Source organism: Triturus cristatus, chromosome 12 (genome assembly GCF_964204655.1).
Source record: "Triturus cristatus chromosome 12, aTriCri1.1, whole genome shotgun sequence".
NCBI classification, from domain to species: domain Eukaryota; kingdom Metazoa; phylum Chordata; class Amphibia; order Caudata; family Salamandridae; genus Triturus; species Triturus cristatus.
Window position 1 is genome coordinate 201,950,710 of NC_140595.1, and position 13,532 is coordinate 201,964,241.

At 42.2% G+C, this 13,532-nt stretch overlaps 1 protein-coding gene across 1 annotated transcript in view; it reads left to right on the forward strand.

Annotated features, from left to right (window-relative positions):
• AARS1 (alanyl-tRNA synthetase 1) overlaps positions 1–13,532 on the forward strand; it is a 294,909-nt gene that overhangs the window by 36,596 nt on the left and 244,781 nt on the right. Inside the window, exon 2 of the mRNA XM_085638756.1 lies at positions 165–328. Coding sequence (XP_085494882.1) covers positions 185–328 — 144 coding nt within the window. The 5' untranslated portion in view covers positions 165–184. The remainder of the gene's footprint in view (positions 1–164; positions 329–13,532) is intronic.

A 13,532-nucleotide genomic window follows, 5' to 3' on the forward strand; every position in this document is an offset into this window, starting at 1 on the left:
TACAAAATTTAGAGATGACTTCACAAAAGGGTTTGATATCTGACTGCATTAGATACCATTATCCTTCAAATTTACTTAAGGAACCTCAATTTTGTATTTCTTTTAAAGGGTGTGGGAAGTTCTTGTTAATCCTGATCTCCAAGTTGTCCTTTTCTTCACTGTAGAGCTGCTCGCTGGAATAACGATGGAGTCTACACTCACAGCCAGGCAGATCCGGCAGAAATTCATTGACTTCTTCAAAGACAACGGGCACACATATGTCCACTCATCAGCCACTGTTCCTCTGGATGACCCCACACTGCTGTTTGCCAATGCTGGTATGAACCAGGTAAGAATAAGTGCCCATGTTTTCTTACTGACTAGAGTCACAGTTTTGTAATGCTCTGCACTCTCCACCAAAGTCAGACCGGGGCAAAATGTGATGAATATGCCAAAATGTGCGTAGGAGAATCTACTATAGATTACAATATAGACTCCTCCAAATGTGAATGGAACAGTAAGTGTCTCAAAAAGTGTAGATGATTGGATCATTGTGGTTACCAGCTACCTAACCTACAGGTTTTGTATTGGCATGATCCTCTGGCAAGTCCACTGATAGACCTTGGAAGAATGAAGTGCCCTGTACTAAACTTTACAAAATCTGATCTTTTTTGCGATAAATGTATTAATTTGTTAGGAATCAGAAGAGCGGTCTCTTTCTAGTACTTGTTCCTTAACTACACAGATCCTAATTTTTAAATTCGAATAGCCTGGGGAATATACCTCTATTGTTTTCGTTGGTAGACATTCATGGTAAAAGAAACAGGCTGTGATGTTGGCAATTTTATTTCACTACTACTGATTCATTATGGAAAGTCGTGAAGGACACCGTGATACAAATAAACATATCTAATTTCTAAATTAGTCCATGTTATATGGTATTCCATTAAACGACTCAATGTCAAAATATATTACATCAATGCCTGTCACTCAATTTGGTGATCTTTTTAAATGTTTCTTCATTTTTCTCTTCTATCTGTTTTGGCAAGATAAGATGATGATTGTATATGTAGAAGTGCAATGTTTCTGCTATGAATTGCCATATAACAGTCAAATGATTGGTATATTTTTCATACATTTTTCTTTTGTACAGTTACCATCCGCCTATTAGGAGTCCACTTCCCAGTGTGATCACTTTCTTTTTACCAACTTCCAGCAACACTAATTATTTTTAATATTTGGGTGATCACTAGCTTTAGAAGCACCGGTGTTGGGCGTAGCACGTATCTGCGCCTATTACTGTCTTGTGCTGCGAACATTCTTGGCTGCCGTATAAAGAACTCCTTAGGACATGAATGTCATGAGTCCCTGTAAGTTGTAGTTACCTCCTAATACAATGAATATCTGCAAAGAAAACTGTCTCAGCACTACTTAAAGGCACATTTTAAGATTTATTTTGATTGTGCGTGTGACTTAAAGTCGGGTTTGTGGGATGCTCTTATTTTTATGTGGTTCTTAAGTGGGGTGGACCACATCCAAGTGCCTTTCAGAAAGCATAGAATGTAGATATAGTGCAATAATTATTCACAATTAAAAAAACGAATCCTCTCTAAAGTTTTCTTGGGTAGCTCATTCAAAGTGTGAGCCTACTTCTTGAGGCAGAGATTGAGAGTATACAGTTCACTATAGTTTTTTTTCCATTGAGGTCAAAGGCTGTTGCTTGTTGATTTTAACAATTTACACTTAAACACTCGGATGTGTGCTGAACAATCAAAAGAAAAAATAAGTTCCTAGGCTATAGGAATATAGAAAATGTGGCAAGTAGTATTGTTGGAGGGGCTGTGACTTGCAAGAAGGTCCAGCGCAGTCCCAGAAAAGTTGGGATATATCTGCATTGGAAAGCAAACCAAAGCCTGGCACATTGGCATTTGTAAAAGAGGGGTTGTATGCAGATTGAAATTCACCACTTGTATCCAGTCTAACTGCAATACGTCTGCATGCGTTTCTCTGAGAATTCCACATGCCATTAGTGTTGACTTGGGGTGCTAAAGAAACACTGAACACGTGGTGCCTTGACAGTATAGTGAACACAACACAGAAGAGATGTGACTTTATATGTTGAAACTGTTGAGGAGAAACAATGATGTATTTTGGGCCACTTTAAAAGCTAAGAAAATTGGTTTGAAACATCATTAATGTAATAGTCTGACAAGCAAAGTCAATTGGCGGCTGTAGCACAATTAATGAAGTATATGAGGTAAAGTTGCACCTATATGTCCTACGTGGATGTATTAATCATAGACAAATGTATATGCCATTAAGCAATCATGGATTTGTACATTTATGTGTAGATGCGGTTCAGTACCTGGCTGGCTGGTGCTGCCACCTAGAGCCGTCCGGGGCGTTTTATAAGTTGAGACCCAGAATATTGACCCATATCTACACCATCTCATGCTACCTGTTTTTTGAAAAATTGACAGTTGCATGAGAGTTTTAATTTCTGCTGCATTCAAGGTGGTCTTTACCCATATTTATACTTATTCAAATTATTGATTATTTTTTTAGTATTTGCACTAACTCAAACTTTATCCCTAGTAGCATTTAAGCTGTAGCAAATGAATCAGCCACAGATGAGTAATACCTTTTGATTTGAAGCCTCTTGGATGACAAAGCCACATTTAATCTGACATGGCCATTAGATGACGAACAAAATGTAATATTTTCTTCTGAATCATTCAACCTGAATAATGGGCCTACTTCAGTGAAAGTGTACATGCATACAGACTTGCATTTGCTTTGATTATTGGCTTATTAAAGATAATGTGCTACACTTGGAGTTTTTCTTTGTGGTATGGGTAGCGGTACTTTCTAAAATCTTTAAACAAGTTATAGTGTTAAACAAAGAAATAAATGTTGGCTACCAGTTCCAAGATGCTGATGTAAGAATACAAACTCCCCTTATTGCTCAGCCTGCAGATATATTTTTACCACCTAAGCATCTACAAATCACTTTTAACGCATGGTACAGCTGAGTGAGTATGTCATTCTGTTTATCAAATGTATTTGAAAAACGGTTCCATATTTGGATATTTCGCTGTATAGAACCACTTGATCAACTAATTTGATCATTGTCAATGTTGAAGGCCAGAGAGTTTCCAGTGTATTGTGGTGTCACATTGCTTAGTTCTACCCCCCAGAGTTGGTAAACCTGTGATAATTGTTGTTTTCTTTCCAATTGGGAGTTGGCTGAATTGAATTGGCTAAATTAATTGACAGCCACTAATTGAATAGAGTTGTTGAAAGTTCTACCACCTGGTTCCAAAAGTGTCCAGAAGCTGTGCATTTACACCACTTTTGCTTATAGAATGCATATTTTATTTTGAATGCATTTTTTCTTACTGTGCAAAACAGTTTCTGTATTGGTTGTGCGTAAGTAAGCTAGGAAGACTTTTCAGTATTCCCTGTGACACTAACTCAGATGAACTTAGTGTGTTGAAACTGTTAAAGGTGGGCCATTGTGACCTCTTCTGAAGCGCAGAGTATAAAGTCCCCTTGGACACTAGTAAAATCCGCAACATTTGGGAATGTGGGTCCATAGCTGGACCTTTTGAGTTTAACTCTCACTCCCAGGGCTATTCTGTTTGTTAGTGTTGCGTAATTGGTAAATAGAAAGAACAGATTGAACTCTGGAACATGTCATACATAAGCAGGCATTGAAAGTCAACCTGACATTTTCCCTGAGGTAGGGGGAATCTTGCGTAGCCCTGCCATTCCTTTTGGTGATTTTCCAAATTACTAAGCGCATTTCCCTCAGCGGTTACCTGCGTCGTTAATGTGATAGGAGTAATATGCCTTTCTTAAAACGATAATGGTGCTGTAGTAACACTTCTTGCTATGTTAAATCCAAACTTGTCTGCGTGTATCATCTGCACTAATAGCATTCAACTTTCTTCTTCTTTTCAAGTTGTTGAACTCAGCATCTTTTTTATTTATTGATGGTTTAGCTCAGTGATTTTTGTTTTTGCAAAGATCTACCAAGTCTGTCTAGCATGTTATGTTGAGATGAAGGGTGCATAAGATGACTTGATTTGTGTGTTTTGTCCTGGATCAGAGATGTTTTCAAATTCGGTCCTGTTCATTCTTTCCCATTTGGGCTGTGAATTATGGCTAAGGCTGTAATCCGTGCTGGCTAGATGGATGGCGATCAGTGAGTATTCTGAGAATAATTGTGGCAGAACTGTCAGGTTTGATATTTTAGTACAGTGTGCGAATGTCCCCTTTCATAAATGTCTGTATTTGTGAGAGAAAGTCTTCCTGTTATACACCCAGGTGAAAGTTAGGCTCTGTTGGAAACAACCAGCATGTGCTACAGTTACTGCTGTTAGGCTACAGTCTACATGTCGCACACACAGCACTCAATTTGGGCAGTGAAGGAATCCAGTTTTTAGGAGCAAGTAATTTCTCAATAACCAGGTCAAGAGAAGCCTTTCCAAGTGGCAATTTTCATAACTAGTGTGCCCCTGCACGGCGAGTAGCCATCAACAACCTTCTGTTCCCCTATATCCTGATGAGGTGGCAATAGTGCATTCTCCCTTCTAAGTGAAAGTACACTTTGGGTGCAGCTTCCAGTCCAGCAGAGTCTAGCATTCCTTCCAGGCAGTGCTTTGAATGAGGAAAAAAAGTGCAGGTACCGGGGTGTGGAATTTAATAACAAATCTACTTGTCCATTGGGCAGGTTGCTTCATGAATCTGTTTGCCCTGTAAAAAAATCCACTTGTTTTGTGCCACATTGTGCACTGACAAATTATGGGCATCAATCTCATTATGTAAGAGCTCTGATATAGCCTCTTTGATTATGCCAGGGTTCATACCATAGTAGGGCTTGTATACTAGCAATTCCTGTATTTTGCCACCTTTCTGCAAATCTACGTACTGGGACTGAAGGTAGTGGTAAGCAATAGTTCCAGGATTAGGATGCCCTATTGAGTCTGTGCAAAGCTACCAACTTGCATGTTGTAAGGTTTTTCCCCAGCTCTAAGCTAATCTTTTCCCATACTAAAAAAGTTTGAAAATATACTCCTGACAATGGCATACGTAAAACGTCTTCCAGGGTTGGGAAAACAGTGGTTGGAGGAAAGTGAACTTGCAAACGCACAACAGATTTTCGCTTGAGCAAATCTACAAATGCAGGTTTGCTCGTGCTAAGATGCAGTTAACAAATATTTTCCAGGAGTATGATTTCTTGACCTACTTCTGTATATTGGTATGAATTCATGAAGGCTGTAAATCTGCACTAATAGAAGGACATTTAACATGTGTGCACCTTTTAGATTTCTTTTATATTTGGGCCCCTAATTAGGTGTATCGTTAACCAAGACCTTTTGTGTTTATTAAATTGGATCTCTATCTATCTATTGACTGGCTTCACCATGAGTGACAGCATTATGCCTCTTTCACAAGAAACATATTGGCACACAAAGTAGGTTTTGTTCAGTGGCAGGAACTATGTGGCAATGTGTGCTTTTGGAGATTAAAAATGTTTTTTGCTTTTTACCAAAGCTTGTTATAATGGTGAAGGCCAGACAGCTACCACAGCAATACGGTTTAACAAAAACCATGCCAAAACAAGACCTGCATTGACAAAACCAACCGGCTAACTTCCAATTTCAGATCTACTGACTTTGCCAGTGCTTGTTTATTTTTGTTTCCCATAATCTTGTTGAAACTGCTTGGACCAATTTTTCCATTAGGAATATTTTTGGGAAATACTAGCATGCATCAACACATTTTATAAATGATGCTGCAAAGAACCAGTACCTAAAATGTTACAGTAGCTTAGCAAAATGTTTTTTATTTCTTCCTAGTTTCAGTTTTTTTGTGAACATTTTACTTTGAAAACAAAGAATCCATCTTGCTTTCAAGTTTCAACATGTGCATGAGAAGGCAGTGTAAACACTGCATCACGCCAATGTGAGTGGCTCTGTGTTTTAAATCCTAGTCTGACTGACACAGCCTCCAACCCTAGTGCCTCTGATGCAATCTCAGCACAGAGCTACACTGATGGTCGGATCTCAGAGTGGTGGGTGCTTTCACAAGCGAAACCCGTGTTTTCAGCTGCTCTTGTAAAAAGTCCATGAGTACCGGTACTGTACCTGGGCTGAGCAGAAGTGCAGGTACTCTAAGGAAAAAACTTAAGTGCTGGTACTCATTACTGTTGAGTACTGGCCCACTTAAAGCACTGATATCAGGAAGCAATAAAAACAATGTTGAACACCTCCAATGATACTGAATATATATCGTGGCCAGTGGGGCAAAACAAATCGACATTTGAACACCATGTCATAGCATAGGCTTGCATCAAGAATCGGAGAAAAGGTTACCTGGGGGCTGGGGCAAGAAGAAATCGTCCAAATCAGTCATTGAAACCGGAATTATAAATTTAGTTAATATGATACTAGTCAAAAACAATAACCTAAGAATTATCTGAAAAGATTGGTCTTGAGATGCTTCTTGATGGTGGTGGGTGATGTTAATTTTTGTAGGTCAGGTTGCAGAAACTTCCATGCTGAAGTCGCTGCTCCAGAGAAGTGGTGTTTGCGACCTAAGATTGTCTGGTGGGACGCTGCAACTGTTGCTCCGGGGCCCGGCCCACTTGCCACAGACTGCCTTGCTGCCAAGAGGCATCTTAAAAACAGATGCATTTTCCGAAGCGCGTGGCCCTAACAACAGCTGCTTTATGGGTGCCTGGACCACATGCCGCAGACTGCCTTGCTGCCAGGGTCAGCTTAAAAAGAGGCGCTTCGCCCAGAGTAGGCTGGGCAGAGCAACCTCTCCTACTTTAACTTGCCAATAAAGTTATGGCTACCCAGATTGTCTGTGTTTTCTGCTACTCCTTCTGTTTCTATACTTTTTAACTACCTTGCATTGACAAACTTATATTTTAAATTTAAACAATTCTGTAGCAAGTTGATGGTCCAACTTAGTGTGAGTCGTTTTTTGCATTGTTGGAGCAAGTAACAGAGACTACCTAGAGCATATAAGTAGTTCAAGAGACAAACATTTCAATTTCATATTTTTAACAGGATTTGTTTCAACTGATCGTCGAAAAGCCTGAATGGGACCGTTTTGCCCTAGTTTGTTTTGTATGTAGTTAATTGGTTAGACTCTGGAACCCCCTGTTCTTAGGCAGTGCAGTGAATTTGCTTTTACAGTCTGTTCAAAACCTATGCGAGGCTGATTCTTGGATTTTTCAATTTTTTTTTTCCAACTTTGTTTTTGTTTTATATTTGAGGATTCAAACAATATTATAAGGTACATTTTTGTGGTAGATTGTATTCTTTTGTAAAGTGTGCACACACCTCTGAGAGGCTGTTGGCTCTTAAAAAATTGTTCATAGCAAGTGCTGTATTCCAAGAGCTATTGTAGCAAAAGCAAAGATTTAATTGATAATTTTCTCTGTATTATTACTGTATCGTCTGATACACTACATAAGCGTATTGACTTTGCAATCAAGCAAAGGTAATTTACAGGCCCATAGGAATTGTAATATCAAATATTGTTTTGGACAGTGGGTAAGCACACAGCGGTTGAAGGAGCCATACATGTGATACTCTATTAGAGGAAGTACAGCCTAACTTAACTCTCCCTTAAATGACAGTAGTATTAAACCCAATAAGGGAGTTGTATTTCAAACATCTTCGATAATGTAAAAAAAGGTACTTTACCTGGGTTATTAGCACCGCTTGATTAAAAATTATAAAGGCGAAACATGACCCACACCTGCCTTTTGAATGGCTCCAGGAGTTTCTTTAGAACTCCACATTGTCTCCCAAAATAGATATGTGCCCCTGGAAAGTAACAATTCCCAATTACCAAAAAGGGATGTGAGGGAAGTGGAGAATGTTGAGAAGGGAGCACTAGGAGATTGCTCAGTGAAGACTTTCTTAAATTAATTCCTTAAATTGAAAAGTAAAATTAGTGGTTTAGCAGTGATTGTTCAAAACAGGTGCTAATCCCTCCATTGATTGCAGGGAGGAATTTTATATAGGGGAAATAGTACAAATAGCAAAAAAGGTTTTGACTACAAAAATCAGACAACCGCTCCAAACTGGGAGTATGGTAGAAGAGAGGAAGGTGCATTACAGGCGCGCCGGAGGGATAATACAAGGCCTCCAAAGCAGGATAGAAATCCCATAGGTACATATAAGATTTACTAGGGCTAATGCAATGAGAATATAATAAAATCCAGGGAAAATGACCAATATGGGTATAGCTTATTATTCATTACCCCACTCTCAAAATAGTCTTAGGAATTACCATAGGTTGGTAGATAGTCCGGTTTGGTGCTGGGCTTGTGTCTCTGTTTCTCATTACTTGATGGCACTGTGTAGCCAATGCTTGTGGATTGCTGCTCCACTTTGTAGTAAACTGGTCTTTTTGCAGATCCCCGCCCACCCCCCACACACCCACTTTTTTGCTGCTAGATGCGGTGGTAATTGATATCATAGTGTGCTGAGGGCTGTTAACCAGCCCCAGCGCTCGTGCTCTTTCCATAAAACTGTAAATGTGAATTGGTACACCCAATTGTCAAGCACTTTTACACCCCTGTAAGTCCCTAGTATATGGCATCAGTAGTACCCAGGACAGGGATGTAAAAGTAGCACCAGGGCTGAAGCAGTTATTGTGCTACCCTGAGTGAAACCAAAGGCTGCAGATCTGCGATGTCAGTCCTGCACGAGCAGCTGGCCTGCTCCAGTTCGACCCTGCACACACCAGGTGTGGCAAGGTCACCTCACTGCACTTAATATGCAAGTCACCCCTAAAGTAGGCCTCCTATTGCCCAGGAGGCAGGGTGCATTATATTATATGTGTGAACATATATGTGCAAGCAGATAATGCTCTGTGGTAGAATTCTAAGCATAATTCTACTGCAAGTGCCCCACCCTACTTAGGATAACATGGGCCGTACACTGGCCATACCCCAGATGTCGATCTTCATTATGGAACGGTCAATTTTCTTTATGTTTGGTATTAAACACTTTGCTTTTTAACCCCTGACCCTAAGATGGTGTCTAGGTTTAACCAGCATGTACCTAGGCGGAACTTTGGACAGTGCCCAGCAAGTTAACCCAGCATTTTTGTGCCTTGGTGGGCTTTTCTGAGGGTTTGCCGCCAAGGCTGACCACATGCTGAAAAGTGTGCCATTCCCAGAGACTAAGACCTGTCTGTGCAGGATGTGACACCCCAGCCCACTCAGGGTGGCTAGTGAACGGAACATCATGCAGTGAACCTCAAATGCTTCACCAGCGCCATGGACAAAGGAACTTGTCCCCCACTCGAGGACAAAGCCTCTGCTTGTCCCAGGGACTGTTTTTCGTGGGCAGGTGGGAAATTAGCTATTCAGTAGGAGTACACCTCCACAAGGCTGACCACACCTCTAAGGTATCGCAGCTGAGGTGCATAGGCGAGAATGGTTTAGTGTGAGAAAGTGCCATCTTTCTTGCATGGTATGCCCCCACTTTTTGCTGAATGTACTTTGACTGAGTGTGCCCTGGACTCCTGCCAATCAGGTGCCCAGGGCCTATGTTCCTTCCCTAAAACAAACCAAACCCAAATTGGCAAACCCTGGCCACATGTCAGCCCCTGGTAAATGGTACCCTAAGTACCCAGGGCTTTGTGACCAAGGAAGTCCTCTAAGAGCTGCAGCACTCCTTGTGCCACCCTTAGAGGCCCTGTACCCTTACACACACACACACACACACACTGCCTTTGCAGGCTGAGTGTTTGGGTGCAAGACAAAAACAAAGTCGACATGGCACACATCCCTGTGTGAATCACAGCTAGGACCCTGAGGTCTCAATGAAAGTAAACCGAAAATATACAAAATGTACAACTATTATACAGTGAGACAAGATTCAAATGGTATAAAAATAGTAAACAAATAACTGGTTTTACCACTGTTTGTTTATGTTTTAACTGATTAAGTTTGTACTGTTAGCGTCACAATACATCAGTTGTAGTATTTGTGTTTAAATCCAAATCAAATTACATTGTTCAGCAATTATAACAAACCAGGTCCCAATGCATTTCGGGTTAATTTCTAACCCTTCGTCAGGGGATATATACGTTCACAAACAACAAAATGTAATGAATGAAGTTGCCCTCTTTTAAGTTCTTTTCAGCCTCCAGCCGGAGCTACAACAAAAGCCACATGAATGCAATTAGTAAAATGACATAAATGTTGGATTTATAGGATTTGCACTCGTAAGAAGATCGTAAGATGGAAAACCCTCATCGAGTAGTTAGCGTGCGAAGAAAGTGGAATCTCACCAGGTTGTGTGTCTGAGAAGCAGTTAAGGAGAGAGAGCGAGATGCTCAAAGTCAAAAAGTGTATGCTTACCGCAATGTTATTTAGTCGTGTATGACTCAAAATATCTGTAAAAGAACGTGATGAATGAGCTCTAGGTAAGAAACGTGTCTGAACTGAAAAGTCAAAGAACAAACACTAAAGGAAAATAAATTACGCTCCGACTCACCCTGCTGTGCCGCCTGAAGTCAAGAGAGAGTCTAAGTGTCTGCTGGTCGATAAGTTGAATGTGTCTGTGAAAAACGAAACCGCGAGTCAGCTTAGAAATATCACAACCGAGTGGTTGTACTGCAATATATGAGCTTAAAGTTCAATGAACGCTAACGCGTCTCACCTTTCAAGTTCGGTGTTCGTGCTTCTCAGCTAAACTTCCGGGATTCGCAAGCCATCTGCTGGCGCATGCGTGTAAATGACGAGTGTATCGGTTATAACGAAAAAAATGGAGCGCAAATGACACAAACAAAGGATTAACGTGCTGATAATGTAACGGAGATAGAAATAATAAAAGAGTAAAAAAGTAACAGTTCGTGATTAGACCAATTTTAACAGATATTCTGCTAAAAAGCACTGCGTGTGGAATCTGATCTGCCGCATGTGTATGAAAAAGAAGAAAGAAAATAGGTTGTGTGCAAAAGCGAAAAAACGTTTGAAGTGGGTGTGAAAATGAGAAACAGAGTGCGAGTGCAAATCCCTTACAAAGAAATGGAATACATGATATCACAAAACTTTCAAATGAAACATAACATTTCGTAGTGGTCATTCAGACCACCCGGGATCACTGTTCCCAAGAATTTTATCCAATATGTTTCTCTGCATGAAAGAACTGTGTTCATATCTCTATCTGACAGTATGGGAAGACGTTCCAAAATGGTGAATCGTAATTGGGGGATGGTATGAGGTGTGTCAATCCAGTGTGTAACCAAAGAGGAGGTCGTGTTCCTATTGCGAATTCTGCTCTTGTGTTCGATCATTCTGGTCTTGATCTTGCGACTCGTTCTCCCTACATATACCAAGCCGCAAGGGCATTTAATGGCATAAATGACCCACTCAGTGTTGCAATCTGATGTGTGTTGTAATGTGATTGGTTTGCCTGTGTGCGGATGTGTGAAAACTTTGCCTACTATGACGTTGCCACATTGCCCACAGTTGTGGCATTTTTTCATCCCTGTGTTTTTCACAGTTTGAGGTTTAACTTTGTTTTTAAGAAGATCCCTCAAGTTCTTCGGTCTGGTATGTGCAAACATAGGGGGATCCTTAAACAACTCGTGAAAATCAGCTTCTTGTGCAATGATGTCCCATCGTTTGTGAATGATTGATTTGATGTTTTTGGATTGCACAGAGTGTCTTAATACAAAAACTTCCCGTTTAGGAGAGACCTTAGAGGTAGTAAGAAGTAGATCTTCACGTCTTTTTTGTGCCACTTTTTGTTCTGCCTCTACAAGGATGTTGTCAGGATAACCCCTGTTTTTGTATTTAACCAATTGTTGTTTGATGTCCATCTCACATTGGTGGTTGTCTGAAGTAATCCTTTTGATTCTCGTAAGTTGGGACACCGGTAAATGTTTCTTCAAAGAGTATGGGTGGGCACTGTTGAAATGCAGTGCATTATTGACATCTGTGGGTTTTCTGTAAATCGTGGTGATTAAGCCAAGGGTAGATTTGTGAATTTCAATGTCCAGAAAGTTGATCTTGTCATGTTGAATATCATGGGTGAATTGAATTCTTGGGTTGCATTGATTCAACTCAGCAAATACACCAGCATATAGAATAGGTGTGCAGGCCCACTCAACCACATAACACATCCCTGTGTGCCATGCCCATCACCTACACTGCCATGGCATACATCAGTCACCCCTCTAGCTGGGTGCCTTATGCCAATGGTGTGGGCACAGGAGCAGGAGCCCTGTGCCCCTACAGTGCCCAGGTCCATTCCTGAGCCCTGTAAGTGCAGTGCTGCCATTTAAGAGTACATGGTGCTGAGAGCTCGTCAAACACGAGCTCCACAGCACCATAATGGCAACACTAAAGACTGGGAAGTTTGGTATCAAACTTCTCAGCACATTAAACCCACACTGATGCCAGTGTGGGATTTAATGTACCCAGCACCCCAGAGGGCATCTTAGAGGTGCCCTCTTAAACCTAACCTACAAATCCACGTCTGCTCTGAGGCTGCCTAGGCTGCCATCCAGCAGACATGTTGCTGGACCCCTGGGTAGGAGAGCCCCTGCTCTCCTGGTCCTGCAACAATACACATCCTGGGCGAGGTGCTAAATCTCCTCCCCCAGGATGGGCAGGGGGAAGCTTCAAAGGCATGCCGCCTCTGTGAGCTTCCCCAGGCCCTTGCAACCCCCCACTCTGGCAGGAAGCTTTGGCCGGAAACCCCAAATAAGGACAGGGGATGTGCCAGCCTGCCAACCCCACCCCTCAGGTGGGGGATGCGAGGTGAAGCACATCTCCGGGCTCTCGCCATCTTGAAGATGGGGAGCCCTACCCTATCAGGACTAGGCTACTGCCCCCCTCCCACAGGAGAGAGGCAGGATAGGGGGTGTACCCACCCCAGGACGGGAACCCATTGGTCCCTGCCCTTCACCTACCTGTAACGCCCCTAAATCTAGTATTTAGGGGCACCCTGAACCTTCCTTCCCCAGATTCCAGATTCAAAAATCCGAAGAAGAGCAAGAAGAAAGAAGACCTGCCCTGCAGCTGCTGAAAAGAGGAAGACACCAACTGCTTTGGCCCCAGCCCTACCGGCCTGTCGACCCTCGCTAATGCTCCAGCTCGGCATCTCTTGTGGCTAGCAACCTCACCAACCCCGGAGGACCTGGCTACCTTTTGGCTCCCTGCACGCGGCGCCCCACGGCCCCCTGTGCCCAATCCCGGGGTACCTACCTATCCTCCAACTCTCCAAGTTACCTCTCGAAGTGGTGGTGGCACCTGAAGAGTCCTCGTCCCCGAGCTTGCAGTCTTTTTCTAAACCGGAGATTTCCCATTGAAATCCATTGAGCGCCCGAAGGCTCAAAAGCCCTCTGCACCCAGCCGCCCGAGTGGCCCTGGCAGTGAAAACTCTACACCTACCTACTTCCCCACTTGCCCTGAGTAAGTGACCAGGAGCCCATCTCCCACAGCCGCCGCGTGGCTTGCCAGTTAGCAGCCACCAAACAAGGCCCCCCTATCCCTCATAGGATAA